Here is a 17,622-nt window from a genome sequence, read left to right on the forward strand (position 1 = left end):
TCAGGTCATTATGAAGCAGTAATGAATTTTAAACTTTTGAAATGAGTGAGAACAAGAAAGCCAAAGATCAGGGTTCCTGGGAATCCAGCACATTGAATCATAGTGCACTCTATTATCTGACAGTACTTTTTCATCACTGCTGTTCTGCCCAGTCCTGGGAAGCTCAGATATAAAAATGCCATAATTTAATTTTCATGCCTTATTTTTTTTAATTTCTTAGCTTATATTATGTGTAAAAAATGTAAATGCTTGATTGCTAAAAAATTAGCATGAAGTAATTTCATAAGTAGAAAACCAGGGAATAAATTTGGTTCTCTGGGCCACCTGTGTCAAGTTCTCACTAAAGAATGACCTCCTAACATGTAACCTAAAACTGTTCCCTTTCAGTTTGGAGCAATTTCCCCTTGTCCTGATGAAGAGCCCCCTCTGGTTTCCTTGTAGGGCTCTCCAGAAAGCTGCTTTGAGGTCCCCACACAACCTTCCATTCTCTGGGTGGAACAACCCCAACCTCCTCAGCCTGTCTTCATAGGGGAGTTCTTAATTATGCCTTAATCCCTGTATGAATTAGTATTTGTGTTCCTTCAAGTCCTTTTTTGAACACTGTGCTGTAGGATATTCTTTGTTATTTTGCATTATAAATTGGTCTGGGCTTTATGCTGCCTTGAAGGAAAATGGAAAATATGAAGGAAGGGAATGAACAAAAAGTCAAAAGTGCATTAAAATGTATATCATCATTTGTCCTCAATCTCATTTACTAATTACTTGTATGAAGAAGTAACTTGATATGAAAGAACAGGTTTGCATTTTCAAGGCTTTTTTGCTTCAGAGATTGAGGATGCACGGCAAGCAAACCCTGTAGCTGTTCCCAGCATTCAGCTTAAAATGCATTAGGGAGTACTTTGGTGGGGTCCATTTCAGCCTCAGAAGGGAGGGCAACACAATCACGGCACAGATTATTGCCATTATTTCTGTGCTTCTGCAGGCGACAAAGCCTCTGTATGAATTTGTTACTATTAACACAGCTGGAGGTACTGAATGTTTGAAGTAATGCAAGCACAGGCTGGCACAGTGTCACACTTTGATTATAACTCCAGAGAGTTGATCCTTCTCAACTTCTCTCTCACTCTCCTGTTTCCAGGATGCTGTTATCTCCTCTGACCTTCAGAGCCCAACCACTGCCATTGATTTTTAGCAAGTGTCATTTGTGTTACAAATTGGTCTGGACTTGAATCTGTCTGTATTAAGAGGTTTAGATTCACACTTACTGATGGTGGGGAAAGAGGGAAAAAATTACAGAAAGTGGGAATTTGCTGAGCTGTCGAAACAGAAGTAAGCTTAAAAAGGTTTTATGACTAATAAAGCCTTTGAGGAAACAAGCATGAAAAAATGAAAGTGCAGCCCAGTGCAATAAAATTGCAGTGTCCTTAAAATAATTACAATAACTGTGCTGTGAGGTCAGGCAGCTCTCAAACAATCCAGTGAATAACTCTGTACTTTGAAGTTATTTGGTTGCTCTCATGAATTCTGGATAAATGTGAACCATATACAAAATTAATTATTATTTAACTCAATGTAAACACAGACTGTGTTCAAACAAAAATAAATCCATGAAATACATTCCTTCCCAAAGTCTTTACTGGAGATGTGTGTTCAAGATGTTTGAAGTTACACTGAAGCATGGACAAAACCCTCAGACTCAGACAGACAAGGCAGGCTGTTCTAACACTGTCGACTTAAAGCATCAGTGCCCAGGACTTTCATTATCGATTATCAGCTGAGTTACTCTCAGGGGCACTTCCAGACAAGAGAAATAAATACAATTTAAGGCGTCTTTTTTTTTCTTTTTTTAAAGCTTGGTAGGCTCAGAAATAATTTAATGGCAACACTATAAATTTGGTATTAAAAATGTTCCCAGTAGTCCTTGCCATGGCACTTACCTTCTATATGACCTGCAGCAAACCCCTCTAATGTCTTCATTTCTTCTCCGTTGTATGGATATTATACATTGTTCTTGTGATGGCTGAGACTTCCTTTGTGTCTAGAGAAGGAGGGGTAGGAGCTGGAGAAGGCTGGGTTTGGTACTTTATACTGATGGTTCCAGCCTGATGAGAATGGCAGTGGTGTCACTGTGCTGCCCTGTCTTTTCCAGCAGGCTGTGTGCCACCTGAGGTGGCAGGAGCACTCTCTCTGTCCTTGGGGCAGGAATAGGTGACTCCTTCTCCGTTAATTCCCTCCTCAGGCAGAGGTGACATCCTTCCTTAGATTGTGAGGTGTGGGGCTCAGATGTTGGCCTAGCAGCTCCATGAGCCAGGCTTGGTAAATGACCTTTCACATCAGAGAACAGTGGAGTTGGTGCTCTAAAAAGAGCCATGAAGCCAATTCCCAGGAGACAGGAGTCAGTGGGAAAAGAGGAGTGAAAATCTCTAGTGGAACCTTGGTAAAGCTATGTCTGCTTGTTGCAGAACCATCAGAAACCCTCCCATGCCTCAGGTTTGTACACAAGGAGTTTGCACTGAAGTTTGCACACAAGGAGTTTCACATCAATGTTTCATACATCAGTAGCTGAGTTTCCCTTAATGTTGCTTGTTAAAATATTTACTAATCTTAGCAGAAAAAAAAAAGAAAGAAGAAAAAAGATAAAAACAAAATAGGGAAATCCAAAAGAATTAAACTGTGTCCTTAAAATATAAGTTTCTCTAGTGTTTACAGCTTCTCTGAGAGGAAGGAGTGCTGTGATCACAGACTCTGAGACAGCATTGATGATCAGCAACTATTTTAGGCTACACAAATTAAGTCCTGGCTGTTTATACCTGAGGGCCACTGAGCCTGGGCCTCCAGGAGGCAGTGCCAGGGACCCTCTCTTCTCCTTTGTGGCAGCACCACACATGGGAGACCCTCAGGTCTGCGGCACCTTCTGCTGAGATACATCAGACTCTCCCAGGAGAAAAGCTGCTGTCACAGCAAAACCACAACTCGTACCCGCCCTTCAAACCAACAGGGGATGAATGGGATGCTCTTCACACTGACTTTAAGGAGAGTGAGTCACAGAGCAAGGGGCAGGGTGTCACTGCGGATTAAGAGCTGGTTATGAGAGAGGAGAGGAAGATTTGTCATGAGCTGCTGCTCCTCGGCGCGTACAGAGATTAGTGGTACCCCATCGGCAAATTGTCTCTGTTAGGAAGAACTGGGGAGGATTTAGAAAAATTCTGGATGGATTTAAATACATTGAGGGATTAAGGAGTACAATGGTAGATTAAATTCAGCTGGAATAAGTCTGACAGAATAATAGACATTAACAAAAATAATACTTTGGGGAGAAAAAAAAAAGAAAAAGCAAAGGTATTCTTTAAACTCCTCATAGTCTGTGCTCTGAGGCTGTGGAAAATTTGAAGAGAAGGTTTTCTGTGAATATATACATAAACCCTGCTCTTCATATGGTAGCATATATTTTCAGACTTGAAAATTTAAAAGAAAGCATACAAGTCCTGAAGGCCATTTCCCAACATTTCTAAACCACAAACTAGTCTAATATGTATCACTGAGGTCAAGAGTTCAGAAGGAGATTTTTTTTAAAAGAGATTTTTCTAATTGTTAAGCAGATACATAATCACATTAACTAATTGTTTGTAGAATTATAACCATAACCTTATTTATTTTCAGAAGGAATACTCTTGCTGCAGGGTATTAGGCAAGAGGAATTCACTTCTGATATCTGCCTATCCTTGGCCTAGGCTGCAGTGCACATGTGAGGATCATGTAAGGAAAACGTGGCATCATTCCTGACCTCTGCAGTAGAGAATGAATCAGTTAGACTGATTTTTTTTTCTCATTAGTATTCTCATTTATTTGGTCTGATGTTCCTAGTACTCCTGGGATAGAATATCTGTTTTGCTAGTTTTTGACTGGGTTTTGGGCAAGTGCCTGAATAATGGCAATTTTATAGACACCCTTTCACTGTTTAAGTTTTCCCTCAGGGAACTGAGGAAATACTATCTTTTGAATACTCTTTTAATGTCTTTTCATCTTTCTTTCTTGATTATTAGCAGTGTAAACACAACAGTACCCAAACCAAAAAAAAGAAGAAAAAAAAGGCAAATTAAAGAACTAATGTTTTTTGTTTGTCAAAGCACTGTTTTCCCAGGATAGATGGATCCTTAGGTGGTCCTTACAGAGGCAGATCCCAGCTGAACACTTCTCTTGCCCTCCCTCAGAATTTTTCCAGAATTATCTTTGACTTTATTTCTTAGCAGTTACTTTTGAGCTATCCTGTGTTTAGTGCCAGTTTTAGAAAATCAGGCAGTAGGATGTCCGAGGTGGCCCAAAATAACCTCCAGTCTTGCGCTGGTGGCTGCTGCTGCGAGCTGACTCAGGGTCTGGGGTCAGTCTGTACTGCTGGGAATGCGTTTCCTTCAGCAGGGCTCTTCTCACGCCTTCATCCCAGCAGCAGGAACTGGAAATTGCTTTCCTGCTCTTTGTCCTTTTCCCTTGACAGCTTTTAGCAGGCAAAGTCACCGTGGCTGGTGTGCAGCAGCCCTTGCCCACGGAGAGGCAGTGCCCAAGCCCCGGCGTCCTGGCTCCTCCTGTTCTCCCTGCCAAGCAGGGCAGAGGGGAGACAGGATGGGAAAGAAACCAAGCCTGATGCTGGCCCATGAAGGTGGTGGTTAAAAATGCTGAAGTCACCTGTCCCAACAGCCCCCCCTGTACTGGATTTAATATTTTGTATTCATTACAGCAGTAATAAGCGAATAGACAGTTCCTAGCACATCTGTATGCCATTTTGCAGAAGCTCTGAGTCTCGTCACTCAGCCTCAGTCCATGACAGACATTCCTGCTCTTTTCCAGGCAAGGAGGGAGAGTGGCAGCTTGGCTGGAGCTGGCCAGGCTGCCCCTCCCAGCCTCCCACCAGCAGGGATTTTGCCTGCACCAGTCAATGTCCACACTGCTGCCAAATGGTGTTAGCAGCCAGAGAAAACTAGTCCTCAACATTATTCCTCCTGAAGACAGGCTCCTTATTTGACTCTCTAATGTATTCCATATGGTATTCCAGACTCATATTTCTGAACTTTGATTTCTCTTTTTTTAGGTTTTAGCTTTTTATCTTCAGTACTAAGGAGACTGTGCTGCATATTAAGAAAGAGATACTGTTATAGACTGTTGCTCTATCAGTGACAGGAAGCTGATTTGATGTCAATCAGAGCAAAGATATTACAAGAAATGGCCAGGTGGAACTTCCTTAAATAATTATTTAAACTATGGGATTCATCTTTCTTAAAATTCATTATTTAAAAAGACTAGAGGAAAAAATTACTCTCAGTTCTCATATCAGTACTAAAAAAAAGTCAATCTTCATTGTAAAAAAAAGTTCCTATTTGTGTCCACTAAGAGAATGACTGTTAAAAAATCTTAAATATAAACACTCAGAATAAATATAGCGGTAGGCACGACAAACAAAATTATATTTTTTCAGATAAAAACTCAGATTAGCTCCTACAGTAAAGTACCACCACAAGAAGTGGATATTTGGTGAACCTGTCCAGGCAGATCTTCTGGTAAACTTCCTTTTTTGCTAACATGTGAATTGGTGGGATGAAGAACCAAATGAGAAAGAATCTTACAGTTCTAACCCAACACTTGGCCTGCAGGGCATAATCTGTGTGTAGCTCACATTGTTTAATAAAAGTTGATTACTGAAATTAAATTCAACAGATTTCATCCATTCAGCTTCTGTTTTCAAGAGCTTTGGATATGTGTCTTGTTACCCATGTGTTTAATATCTTTTCCCTTTAAGGCACATTGCTAGGTGTAAGGCTGAAATGTGGTTATTTCAGAATTTAGAGTGAAAGCCAGACTGCCTCATTTAGGTACCAAACTGCTGGATGCTGCACACATTCCCCAAGGATGTCATCCACTTCATTTCACATCACTGAGCTTCTTGGGAGACAGGTGAAGACACCCACACGGGGAGGTTAGACACCTTCTTCCCTCCACTGATTAGAAGGGGCCTTTGAAGACTCCAGAAGACAGCCCAGACTGCAAAGTATCTCCCTGTTTCACTGAGACGTGCCAAACGAGAGGATGTTTGGGGATCCAGCATGTCTAATGCTGCTCTGCTGACAGGCACAGTGCCCAGGATCCTCTGTCTGTCTTCTGCTTATTGCTGTGGGGCTTGGAAAGTGAAGCAGGAGATGGAAGGCACCTTGCTGAAGCTGGTCTGGGTAGTTTTAACTCCCATATGCTGGAAGAGTGCTCTGTGTACCAGAAATTAGAGATAACTCTGTCCATCATCCTCTTGATGGCTCAGTGGTTCATCCTCAGGCCTAAAAGCAACAAAGAGAAATAATGCACAGAAGACAACCTGGCTCTTGCAGCACTCAGGAGTAAGGAAGGCTGCTGGTCCAAACTTAGTTTTTTGAGCATGTGTGCATTTAAAGTGATCTTAAAGTCAACATAAGTCTAAATAAAATGTCTTCTTCCAAAAAGTCCCAGGTGCTGGCTAGAAGCTCTGCTTCATTTTCTGATTTAGATGTGTATTAAATACTATTAAGCTGAGCTCCAGTGCAGCCAAACTTTTGAACTTTATCTCCTGGGGAAATAAATGCAGTGGCCATGCGACTCTGCTCGAGTTTGGGCAGCAAAAGAGGCTGGGTGTGAGTGGTGTTTACCAGCCCAGAAAATACACTTACTGATGCTGCTGGGAGGATGCTGGAGTGAAGCATTCTGGCAGCTTTCAGTCTGCAGAGAAATGCCTTGCAATTTTATTGTGGTGCTCATCACTCTTGAAAATGGGCAAACTGGCCATCATTGCCTGTGTTCTGATCTAAGCGAATTTTAGGTGGATTGAACCCTACCTTACTTAAGATTTTTCTGTGGATTAGACTGACATTTAGGTTTAAAGAGTGCAATTCCCAGTGTCAGGCCCATTTCTGTACTGTATATTATTCTTCATTTTTGCAGAAAATGATTCAATTGAATTAATCTGACAGAGCTGCCTGGATGTCCATTATAGTGCTGCATTACAATTGCTAAACAGAGCATTGGGAGGGCACTAGATAGAGTCTGGTAAAGACAATACATAATTTAAATGATGGCACTAAGGGGGAGTTTCAGAGTGCAGTAAGTGGGTTTCCAAAGGCAATTGGGGAGGAGGAAAAGCAAGTGAGAGCAACTGCCTGTGAGCCTGACATAATCTGAGTGTAACTCTGACCTGCAGGTGTTCTCCTTGGGCTGAGAGCAGGCTTGGCACACGCAGCCATCAAGCCATCTGTATGCCTGCATCAGATTTCTTGCTACCAAAATGCTTCAATTCATGCAATTGTTTTGACAGGCATGTTGGGGAATACAGAACATACAGTTTTCATCATTGTTTTCTTCTGTTTTTCCTCTTGTTCCCTTTGACATTGTCCACTGGCTCATATTAGAGTTTGAGCTCCATTTAGCTCAGCATGCAGAGCTGGCCATGCTGCCAGTGTCACTCCCCACAGAACTCCTCCTGTGCCTTCATTTACATGTTTCCTTTTTGTTCTTTAACCAGAAGGGGAAACTTTGAGCCTTGAATGCATAAATCATTAGGTCCAGGTCAAAAATAGGCCATTATTCAAAATGTTTGTTCTCACTCATCAGATCTGTAGTTAATCTTGGGAATTTCTTGAAAACGTGGACTCCATTTGTAACATTGTTCAGAGGATTGGAGCATGAAGATGAACTGGTCTTGAGCTCAGCATCCAATATTCAGCATTACTCTTGTGTTAAAGTGGTCTAACTGGCCATTCATGAAGCAGGTCTGGTCCACAAGACTCTGGTCTCCTACTCTATTTCGTCATAGCAGGACTTTGGCAAGACTTCCAGTTCACCAGGGAGGCAGAAGTTAACTTCACTGGGATCAGGGTTCTCCAAATATACTCCAAAATCAGCAAGATGTGCTCCAAAACCAGTCCGAACGCCTGTGCTAAGAAAATTGGGAACAAAATTTTAGATAGGGGAATGAGCAAAGTTTTTGAGTTAATATTCAGGTTGCATGGTATCTGCTACCACATCTCCTCTATATTTGGTAGGGAGGGGTATATAGAGTCAAGTTATGGTGTTTCTATTCTTAGATCCAGAAAGGATTGTCTTTTATATAACAATATTGGGCACCTGACAAGGAAAGTTGGTGTAATTGCCTTCATTTTTTGGGCAGTGGAGTTGCAGAAAGGTCAGGAAGATGTCTTGACCAGGGTAACTTGATAGACCTCTCCCAGATGAAGACAAATTCTGTTCCTTATTAATTATTTTTTTACCTACAGGGATTCTCTCACTTATGTATAAAACCACTGAAGACAGTGGGATTGTATAGACAGATTTAAAAAAAAAATGGCTAGCATTACTCTGCATTTTGTAGCAGGAACCAAGGAGAAACTCACATAAATGTTCTAAGTTGTGCCAACTTCCTGGGAGCAGATTTTAAAAATTACTTCTCATCACTGCATTTTTCTTGTAAATTGAAAAGTTAAATCTTAATAGTCAATAGCAGAGGAAGATTATCATTCAGTGTTCTATTATTCAAATTACCTCTGTAAGTGGATTGTTGCTTAAAATATTTCTGTTTTCAGCTTCCTTACTGGGAGGGATCTAGACACTGGAAGATACAAAATCTTATTTTCACCAGACAATCTAATTTTCTTGTATTCAATGTCCAGTACACTTTGTGGAAACACTTTGACAATTACATAAAGTTGGGCTTCCAAGTCCACTCCTGAGCATTTAAATGGATTGCACTAATTTTCAGAAGTGCTCAGCAGCTCACATTAAAATTGATATATTTATTCTTCTGCTTTCATTTCAGATTCATATCTAAATAAAATGGGTTTATAGCCTAGATGTGCCTTTTTAAATTTTGGTTGTTTGTTCGTGTGTTTTGTTGTTGTTGTTGCTGTTTTGTTTTGTTTGGGTTTTGTTTATTTGGGGGTTTTTGGTGGTTGGTTTGTTGTTTTGGCTTGGTTTGGTTTTTTTGGTAGGGGGGAGGTTTGTGTGTGTTAGATAAAACTCCTGATTAACTTACAGGGAGCTGATTGGCTCGGGATTATTTTAGATAAACCAAGTAGATCTGAATTGGATTATTTGTTTTTGACATGATTAAACTGGATACAGAATTTTTCATGGATATGTCATGATGTTAAATCATACTTCAGAGTCTTGAACTGAGCTGGAGAGTCATTTCATCTGCAGGGATAATGCAGTGCTACCATATAATATTGGCTTTTTTTAGCAGAGATATAAGCCATATTCTCCAGGAATTATAATAGTGTAAGAGCCATGCCCTGAAAAGTGAGATCAAACAAAAGCAGTTGTGAAATATTTTGCAGATGACACTCTGAAAGACTTTAAAGCTATATCTATCAATCTATCTTTCTTTATAAACCCCAAAGGAAATATTTATATTTCATTCCCCACTTATTTATTGTTTGTCATTACTGTGTCAAAATATATTCTGCCAATAATGTGAGACAGAGATTGGCATCTGAGTAAGACAGAGTTCTGCTACTGCTTCAATAGGGTCTGAATCTGAGGACTAAAAAAATAACAATTAGGGTAGCACTCAGAGATGATATTAGAAGATAAAACAATGGAAGGAAGCACATTATACATGAATTTTATATACTTTCTAACTCTCCTTTCATCTTCCAAGAGAATTGGAGATGGAAACCTGAAAAGGACCTCAAAAGAATTATTTTAAACACTGGGATTTATCACATTTTCTTTTAGCTGCTGCTATTACAGTTACCTTGAAAGAAGGTGCAAAAAAGAAATCTATAGGAAATGGAATGAGAGCAAAGGTAGGAAACCCAATGTAAGCACTGTGTCAAGATCTCATCTGGCAACATCTATATTACCTGAAAAAAGGTGTTCTGCCATCCAGCAGCTGACTCTTCCTAGGGCCAAAATCTAGACCAAAGGTGACCAGAAACCTTCAAGGCAATAAAACAAAGTAGTGGTAAAATCAAATCATAGATTATCCTGAGTTGGAAGGGACCCATGAGATCACTGAAGTCCAATTCCTTCCACTGCACAGGACACCCCAAAAATCACACCATGTGCCCAAGAATATTGTCCAAACACTTTTTGGACTACACTTCTTGAGCACTTCTTGAAGTACAGCCGAGAGTGCTGTGACCTGGGGAGCCTGTTCCAGTGGCCAACTGCAGAAACCATTCGTTTTCTTGGACACAGAAAGGCTTAGCCAGCCTCAAGAGAACTTGGAAAACAAGTAGCATCCATGAGAGCTCCTTTTTCTGCTTTGGTGTTGTCTTTTTTTTTTTTTTTTTCCCCAGCTCATGCTGTGTATCTCTGAGGCCTATGCAAATTGTCATTTTGTTTTTAAGGGTTTACTGTTACTGGTGTACTGGAATGCCTTATCACAGACTCCTGGAAGAAAATGCATACGAGTTGGCCCTGGAATGTGAGGACCCACAGCCCAGGAGCTCTCTCTGTGCTGTACTGCTTGGAGTGCCAGCAAGGCCCAGCACCAGAGGAGTTCCCAGTTCCCCCACTGGGAACTGCAATGAACATCTTGACAGTTCAGACGAAGCAGTGTGGGCCCTACCCTTAATTTTTCTCCAAGTCTTTGGCCTTGATAAAATAGTTCAGTTGTCAGGGTTGTCTAAACAATTTTCTTTCTACTGTTACAACTTCAGTCTGGATTGTCTCGCTATTGTTCCTTATCTGAACACTTATTTTTTGTCTTTCTTGGTTTGTCTAACACTTCCCGTTGCATTAATTCCACAGCTGTTGAACCCTCACAATCAATAGATGATACATATTTCTAAGAAAATCCCCACTCCCTAACACAGAAACTGAATCAAGCAGGCTGAAAACTAAGCATAGGATGTGAAAGATCACAAACGTCATCTCTTCTACAAGTATTGAGTGCTTGCACTGAGGATGTGTGGGAGGGCCACAGGCAGGAGAATAGGTGATGTTTGAAAGATTGTCCTTGTGAAAGCCTGAAATGAGATGGGTGATGTGGGTCAATGGTGCTGTTGCAAGGTAGATTAGTTTGCTTAGCACTGTGCTGGTGGAAATGGTGTGATCCTCTCCATGTAAACAAAGTTAAAGGCAATCACAGTACAAACCATGCAACAATGATCAAAATGAAGCACTGAAAAAAAGCAAAACATTAATTGAGTGTGGAAAATCATGGCCTGGCATTTTTAGAGAAAGGTTTTGAATATTCTACTCTCCTACAACACAGCTGTCATAGAACTCTAATAAGCAGTACTAGACTGTGTCAGTGTTGTGAAGTTGAAAAATTGCATTGGAAAATGCTGTGATTGTAATAATTCTTAATGGGAATCCTCAAATACGACTTTGAAATCAGTAATAATATTGGTACCATAGAATACTCCTCCTGCAGCTTTCCTGAGCTGTTATGAATGATAATTCCTTAGCCTATCAAACTGCATCTGAGTGTGTGAACCTTTGTGTTTGATACTGCGTGAGAGTTACTAGGACTGCTCTTGGATGCTTGCAAGACCATGGCCTTCCTGCACCATTTCCCCACCCATTTCCCCTTCAGCATTATTGCTGTTTGTAGCATTCAAATGCTCTGGTTACACCCCCCATTTACTGCTGCTGCATCGGTTCGTTGCAGCATATCTTGTTTTTGAAGCTGGGAATGCTTTTTCAAGGGAGGGGTAAGCTGGGAGTAGGGGGTTGAGCTTTGCAAGTGAGGCTCCCTTGGTTAAAAAGCAGCACCAATGCACACAGCAGCCTTTGCCTGCATCAGACTTGCTATTACAGTAAAAGCCCACGTGCTGACACCAATCATCTCTGTAAAATTTAAGCCAGCCTCTTTGGGAGAAAAGATTTAATTAACACATAAACCCCAGAGCAACTATGACAATCTGCTTTCATAGTGATGGCAATAATCACATTTCTATCCACTGTCAGTCCTTGAAATATAAAGGTTTTATGAATAATCTATAGTATTTTTTTTTTCCTTACACAATCAATCAGATTCTTTTGTTACTTTCACGCAAGAACATTTCTGTCCTAGACATCTAGAAAAACTCTATATTTATCTGGTGCCTTGAGGGGCTACCTCTGGTGGTGTGACAGGAGGTCTCTTGAGCATTTTGGGCTAGTAGCATGAAGGCAGGCTGAGCAATTCCATCCTAACCAAGATCCACATGAGATATCCTATTATTTAAATAGAGGTGCCCTTAGGGCAGTGCATGCAGAAACCAGTGCAAAAAAAAAAAAAACCACCAAAAACCAACAACCAAACCAACTCAAACACACAAAACCCAAGTCAAGACAACAAAAAAACCAACCAAAAAACAAAACCCAACCCCCCCAGTGTTCACTGCAGACAATAAATAAAATAGTGGCAATGAATTACCATGAAGTAAAGTTAGATAAAAAAACTTCAACTCTGAGGTGGAAATAGTGACCTTTGAAAAAAAGCTTTGGAAAAAATCTTTTTCCTTTAGTCCAGTTGGAAGGATTGTGTCTCATACTACATGCTTTTTTTGACACCTTCTTCTCCTACTTATCATAAATCCTTGAAGGAAAAAATACAGAACCTTTTTTCCTTTGGGTTAATCTCAGCAAAGTTGCTTCTGCTTTACCATGGCATAAGTTAGGTAAGCTTGTAAAGTATAATTTTATGGTCTTCAAGGCTTTAACAACATTGAGAATAAATCTATGATCATGATTTAGACAGCAAATGTGCCTCTGTTATTTTCACTGGACAGTGTGATAGCATTTCCACATCTTTTTACTTTCTTAATACTTTCTTATTTGGTTCCACAGTACTGAACAAAAACTAAGCAAGGTATGATCTGTATATTAGGGATAGAATGTTCTTAATACATCTTTAGAGTTACATCAACTCTAATAATCTGAAATTTTTGCAAATACAAATTTTGCATCTAGATAAGTGCTTTTTAAAATGATAGCAGTCATCTTGTGTTAGGCTTGATTGCAACCTGTTTTCTAAATTAAAAAATGTAAATGTGGCATTGACAAAGGTTAAAAAGATTTAAAGGGGGCTCTGTCAGCAGTGTATACACACACCAACCTAAATCCTATGTATCTAATCAGTGTCCTCTGGACTGTGTGCCTTGCTCCATTGTTTACTTTCAAATCCATAGTAATTTTGTATCCTTTCACTGGGCAAAGATTCATTTCAAAATCTAATGAATTTAAAAATATGCTTTTCACCTGTCCATTTGATACCGAGCCTGCAATTTGACTTTCATTGTTTGTTTCCCTCCTTGTCTCGTCAATCCTTTTCTTTCTTTCTGTCCTTTTACTTTATTACATTTTTTATTGAGGACTGAGATGAACTGGTTGCTGCATCATGGGCCCATTACACTTCCTAACAATTCCATTTGCACCTTATTGTTTGTCTTATTGCTGGAAAATTCAGGTGATTCATCATGCCTGAAGAAGCACCTGATCCCAATTCCCTTGATATCACGATTACTATGTGACAGGAATACAGTTAGTGGTGGCTTTCAGACTCAAAGAGGCCAAGGTGATAACTCTTTTGGGACCTTTAGCCTCTCAAGTATTGATGAGTTCCATTTTTTTAATGCTCTGTTTTCTTGCTCCCTTTCAACAGCCCCCTGAGTGTGGAAAAGGGCTTGGAGTTAATAAAGGAAGTGGCAGATCTGCTGAAGCTGCACATGAGTGTCTTCGATGATGTCAAGTATGTACATGGGATTTTCTCCTTTTTTATTTTATTGGATGTCTCATTATTTTTGTATAGTTTGTCTTACAAGGAAATATCTGCTCTTTACTGTCAAAATTAAAGAAAATGGGTAAGAGGGAAAAAAGAATATTGATGGTATTTGTAACATTCCCTACGAACGGGAACAAATTGTTTTGAGAAAATGATAATGCAATTTTTTTCTGCTTTCATAGGGGAAAAAAAATCTGTTCCAACTGCTATACAAATATTACCAACTTTATTTAACAGTTCCTAGATAAGGAAAGTCTTCTGAAGGGTCATTATACCCAGCATTGCTAGGGGGAAAAAAAACCATGAGAGATGGATCAAAGCTTGTGTGCCTGGCTTTGAGTCTGGCACGTGGCGCACTAGGTCATGCATTTTGGTCAGCTGCTTATTTAACAAGTCACAGGGAGTTCAGCTGTGCTGAGCACTGGTTTTCCTCCTGTGATTCATTCTGATGAATGCTCTGCATGTTAATCTCATGAACTAGGAGGTTATGATCTGCCACGTCCAGTAAAGAGTTTTAGATTGAGGATTTTCTGAAGGCATTTCGGAAGAAACATGTACTTCACAAAACTTCATCCTCTCTGTATAAAACAGAAGTAGTTTGATGTAGAGGTTGAAAAGTGAAAAGAAGGGCCAGCTGTAAGGGAGTTTAACTGATGTCTGGGTAGCATCCAGCTCCTGCCTGTGTTTCAGATGTTTGGGATTACTTTCCTTGGCCCATGAGTTGGGTTGCTGAAGTGCATTGTCTTTTTCAGCCTCACCTGTGCTGCCATCAGCTACTGTTTGATCTTCATTTACAGAATGGATTCATTGTTTAACACTCTGGTTTAAATCATAGTCTGATGATGTTTCATCTTTAATGGAAGTGTTTATTCTTGATTGTGAAAAAAACCCCAAACCTGTACCCCTTCTATTACTGTATTTGTATGAAGAAATGGACTACTGGTCCATTGGTGGGAAATGGTGAGAAAATCTTTTCAAAAACCTGGAAAATACCAGGGATATTTGCTTTAGTTATTGAGAAGGAAAACATTCCCATATTTTGTTTGTTTTGATTAATGTATTTTGGTTGTATTTCATGAAATACATTTTTTTATGAATACCAAGTTTTTAAGTTGAAAAAATTATATTCTATTATCTTTCTTGTAAAGAGAATTTGTTGCTCTGGGGTTTGAGCTCTAGCAGACAAAGTCTACTGCACATTTAAAGGAGAAATCCCATGGAACAATTTCTCTGCTGGAATCAGTGGGTTCAGCTTCATTAACTTCATTCATTTACAGTACAAGAGCACTTTCACCTACCTTTCTAATTGTTGGTATAAAACCTTTTGGTTATTTTTTTTATCATTTGATAAATCACAACACATTGCAGTTCATAGGCTGTAGATTTGTTCTGTAATGAAAAATATCCTTCCTGTGGTAGAGCCAGCTGTGATGGACTTTTCTTCTAATGTGCAGAATTAGATGCTTATTTTGCATCTATTACTATACAGTCACATGTCTATACTGAAAATATTGTATGGTCAATACCTTAAAAGTTTGGTATTAATTACAGGAAATCCAAATAGGACTGAGCATTCTTTTTATCCATACGATGTTTTTATCAGTCTTTGCCTGTTTAAAAATCAATAAATTGGTGAAGGGTTGTTTTAAATCTCAAATCAGTGAAGAACTCATCCATAATAAATTTTCTTTGTTCACGAGAATGAGATGCTTTGACTCAGGTTAAACCCATAAGGTGCCAAAGGACAGTGGGGCTGACCAGTAGATAAAGCTGAATTAGAAGCTTTAGACAAAGGCCTTGCCAAGAAAAGAGTTAACACTTTTGAGATTTATTGTTTTCTTGCCATTGCACCACTGTCAGTGGAAAACAGTACGAATCCAAAAACTCTGGTTAGCTTCTCAGTGGCCTCATGGAGAGGGGTTTCAGGAAAATCCTGATGTCATGTCATGGTCACCACTGATATATCAGGAAACGTTTCTCAGGAAATATGCTTCTTAGGCTAAGGCATCATTTGTTTTATTTCACTGGCAGCTAAAAGTATCCTTTTTCTTAGAGGATCTATTTTTTGTAAAAATTGAGAGGTTATTTAGGAAAAACTATCAGTCAGCCTGGAGAAAGAGGAGTTATAAAAGGGGTAAGAATTTGTCATACTATCCTACTTTAACTCTGACCTGAGTATTTTCTTGGTCTGGAATTCTCAAGTCTCTCTTCCCTCCAAGAATTTCCAATGGTTAGAAAATAACAGTGTAGACTTGGATTTTTTAGATCATTGCAAAGATTTCAGAGTAATGACATGTTAATGAGAATCACGAGGTTAACTTGAGAGTATAGACAAAGTCATCACATCAAACAGAAATAATACAAGAACTGAGTCAAGAGGGCAAGTGGTGAATTCTTTTAAAGTTCTTTAAATTCTCGGTTACCAGTTTGTTGTCCTTCCTCTGAAAAAAAATAAACCAACCCAAAGAAGATTTAAAGGAACTGCTTCAGTGATAAATTCCTGCCTTTAGTTAGTTTTGTCTGCAAATGTCTTTCATTCTTCGCTATATTTTTAGTTTTTCCCTGTGCTTTGGAGTTAGGTAAGTGGACAGTTGCTTTTTCCATGGATTCCTACCAACACTCAGTGTTAGCTCTTGATTAGCTGGTGCTTGGTAGTAATCAGCTTCTTTTATCTTCTGTTTTTCACAATCCTGCCAACTTTAACTGATAGGCTTCAGTTCAGTTCAAGCCTGGGATATCCCCAGGCTTGGCTTCCAGAGCATCCAGTCCATTTCTACAGCTGATTTGTTGTCAAGTTTGCATTGACAAAAACTTTGCTCACCCTGTGAAGCAGATGAGGGGGAATATATTTGGGGAATTCAGAATCAGAAATATTTCAACGTTGAACAAAAGATCTAACTTGTTAGTTGTCACTTCTGGATACAGCCCGAATCTCTATGGAAGTAATAGTTATGCTTAATATGTTTTGTTAATGGTTATGTAGCTGTCAAATAAATTCCATTATTTCTTATTACATCATTAGAGACCATTAAAAGGATATTAGCATGCTGATGTAATTATGCAAGCAGACGTAAAATTACTATAGTTATGATTTTATAATCTAATTATGGGTGTCCAATGCCCCTGGTGATTGATTGTTGGACTGGTATCAGGGATTGAAGTCAGATGGGTACTAATGTTTAGGAGGGTTTGTATCTATATATTTTTTTTTTAAATATGACCTAGCAATCTCCAACATTGGCCTTCTTCATGTAATTGAGTTATTCATAACATGAGAAGTTATCAAGAAATATCTAAATATAATAAAAACACCAAAATAGCTCAATGTTGAAAGCAGTGGAAAGGACACAGAATTAATAGTCAAAATCATTGATTAGAGCATATATGACTTAACTGGTGTCTGATGAGAATACAAGTAATTTTTGAATTTGTATTTATTGTTCTCATATTTGGGGTATTTGCTGCCAACACTGTAAGGGGAAGTTTCAGCTCTCACCTTAGGTGAATACCTTTTTAGGGAAAGGAAACAGATTATTCTGATTTCATAGGATTTCAGGCCTTATATGTTACCATTCTCTGCCTCCAGTTAAGAGTGAGACTTTCAGCTGAATATTACATTCTCTCTAGACTGATATGATTTTCCCTATTGCCACTGAAGATCTTTTGCTCTAGGTGTCTCTTTTTTCTCCATTTTGTTCCGCTTTAGCTTCCTCCACCCATTTATCTTAATGGCAGGTTCCTCATTTTTGCTTTCTGATATACCAATACTCAGTACTCAAAGAACTGAACTTTCAGGAGATGTGCTAACTTGTCCAGCATTTCCATTTTCATACATAATTTTTCAACAGAAAACCTCTAGCAGAGCACTCTATAGTCATTCCATAAAATTACATTAATCT

General features: G+C 39.2%; 1 protein-coding gene across 1 annotated transcript in view; it reads left to right on the forward strand.

The window, feature by feature from the left end:
* Nucleotides 1–17,622, forward strand: part of PTPRN2 (protein tyrosine phosphatase receptor type N2) — a 633,487-nt gene that overhangs the window by 252,003 nt on the left and 363,862 nt on the right. Inside the window, exon 10 of the mRNA XM_063415765.1 lies at nucleotides 13,604–13,690. Within this exon, the coding sequence (XP_063271835.1) occupies nucleotides 13,604–13,690 (87 nt within the window). The remainder of the gene's footprint in view (nucleotides 1–13,603; nucleotides 13,691–17,622) is intronic.

The sequence above is a fragment of the Prinia subflava genome, chromosome 1 (assembly GCF_021018805.1).
Source record: "Prinia subflava isolate CZ2003 ecotype Zambia chromosome 1, Cam_Psub_1.2, whole genome shotgun sequence".
NCBI classification, from domain to species: Eukaryota; Metazoa; Chordata; class Aves; order Passeriformes; family Cisticolidae; genus Prinia; species Prinia subflava.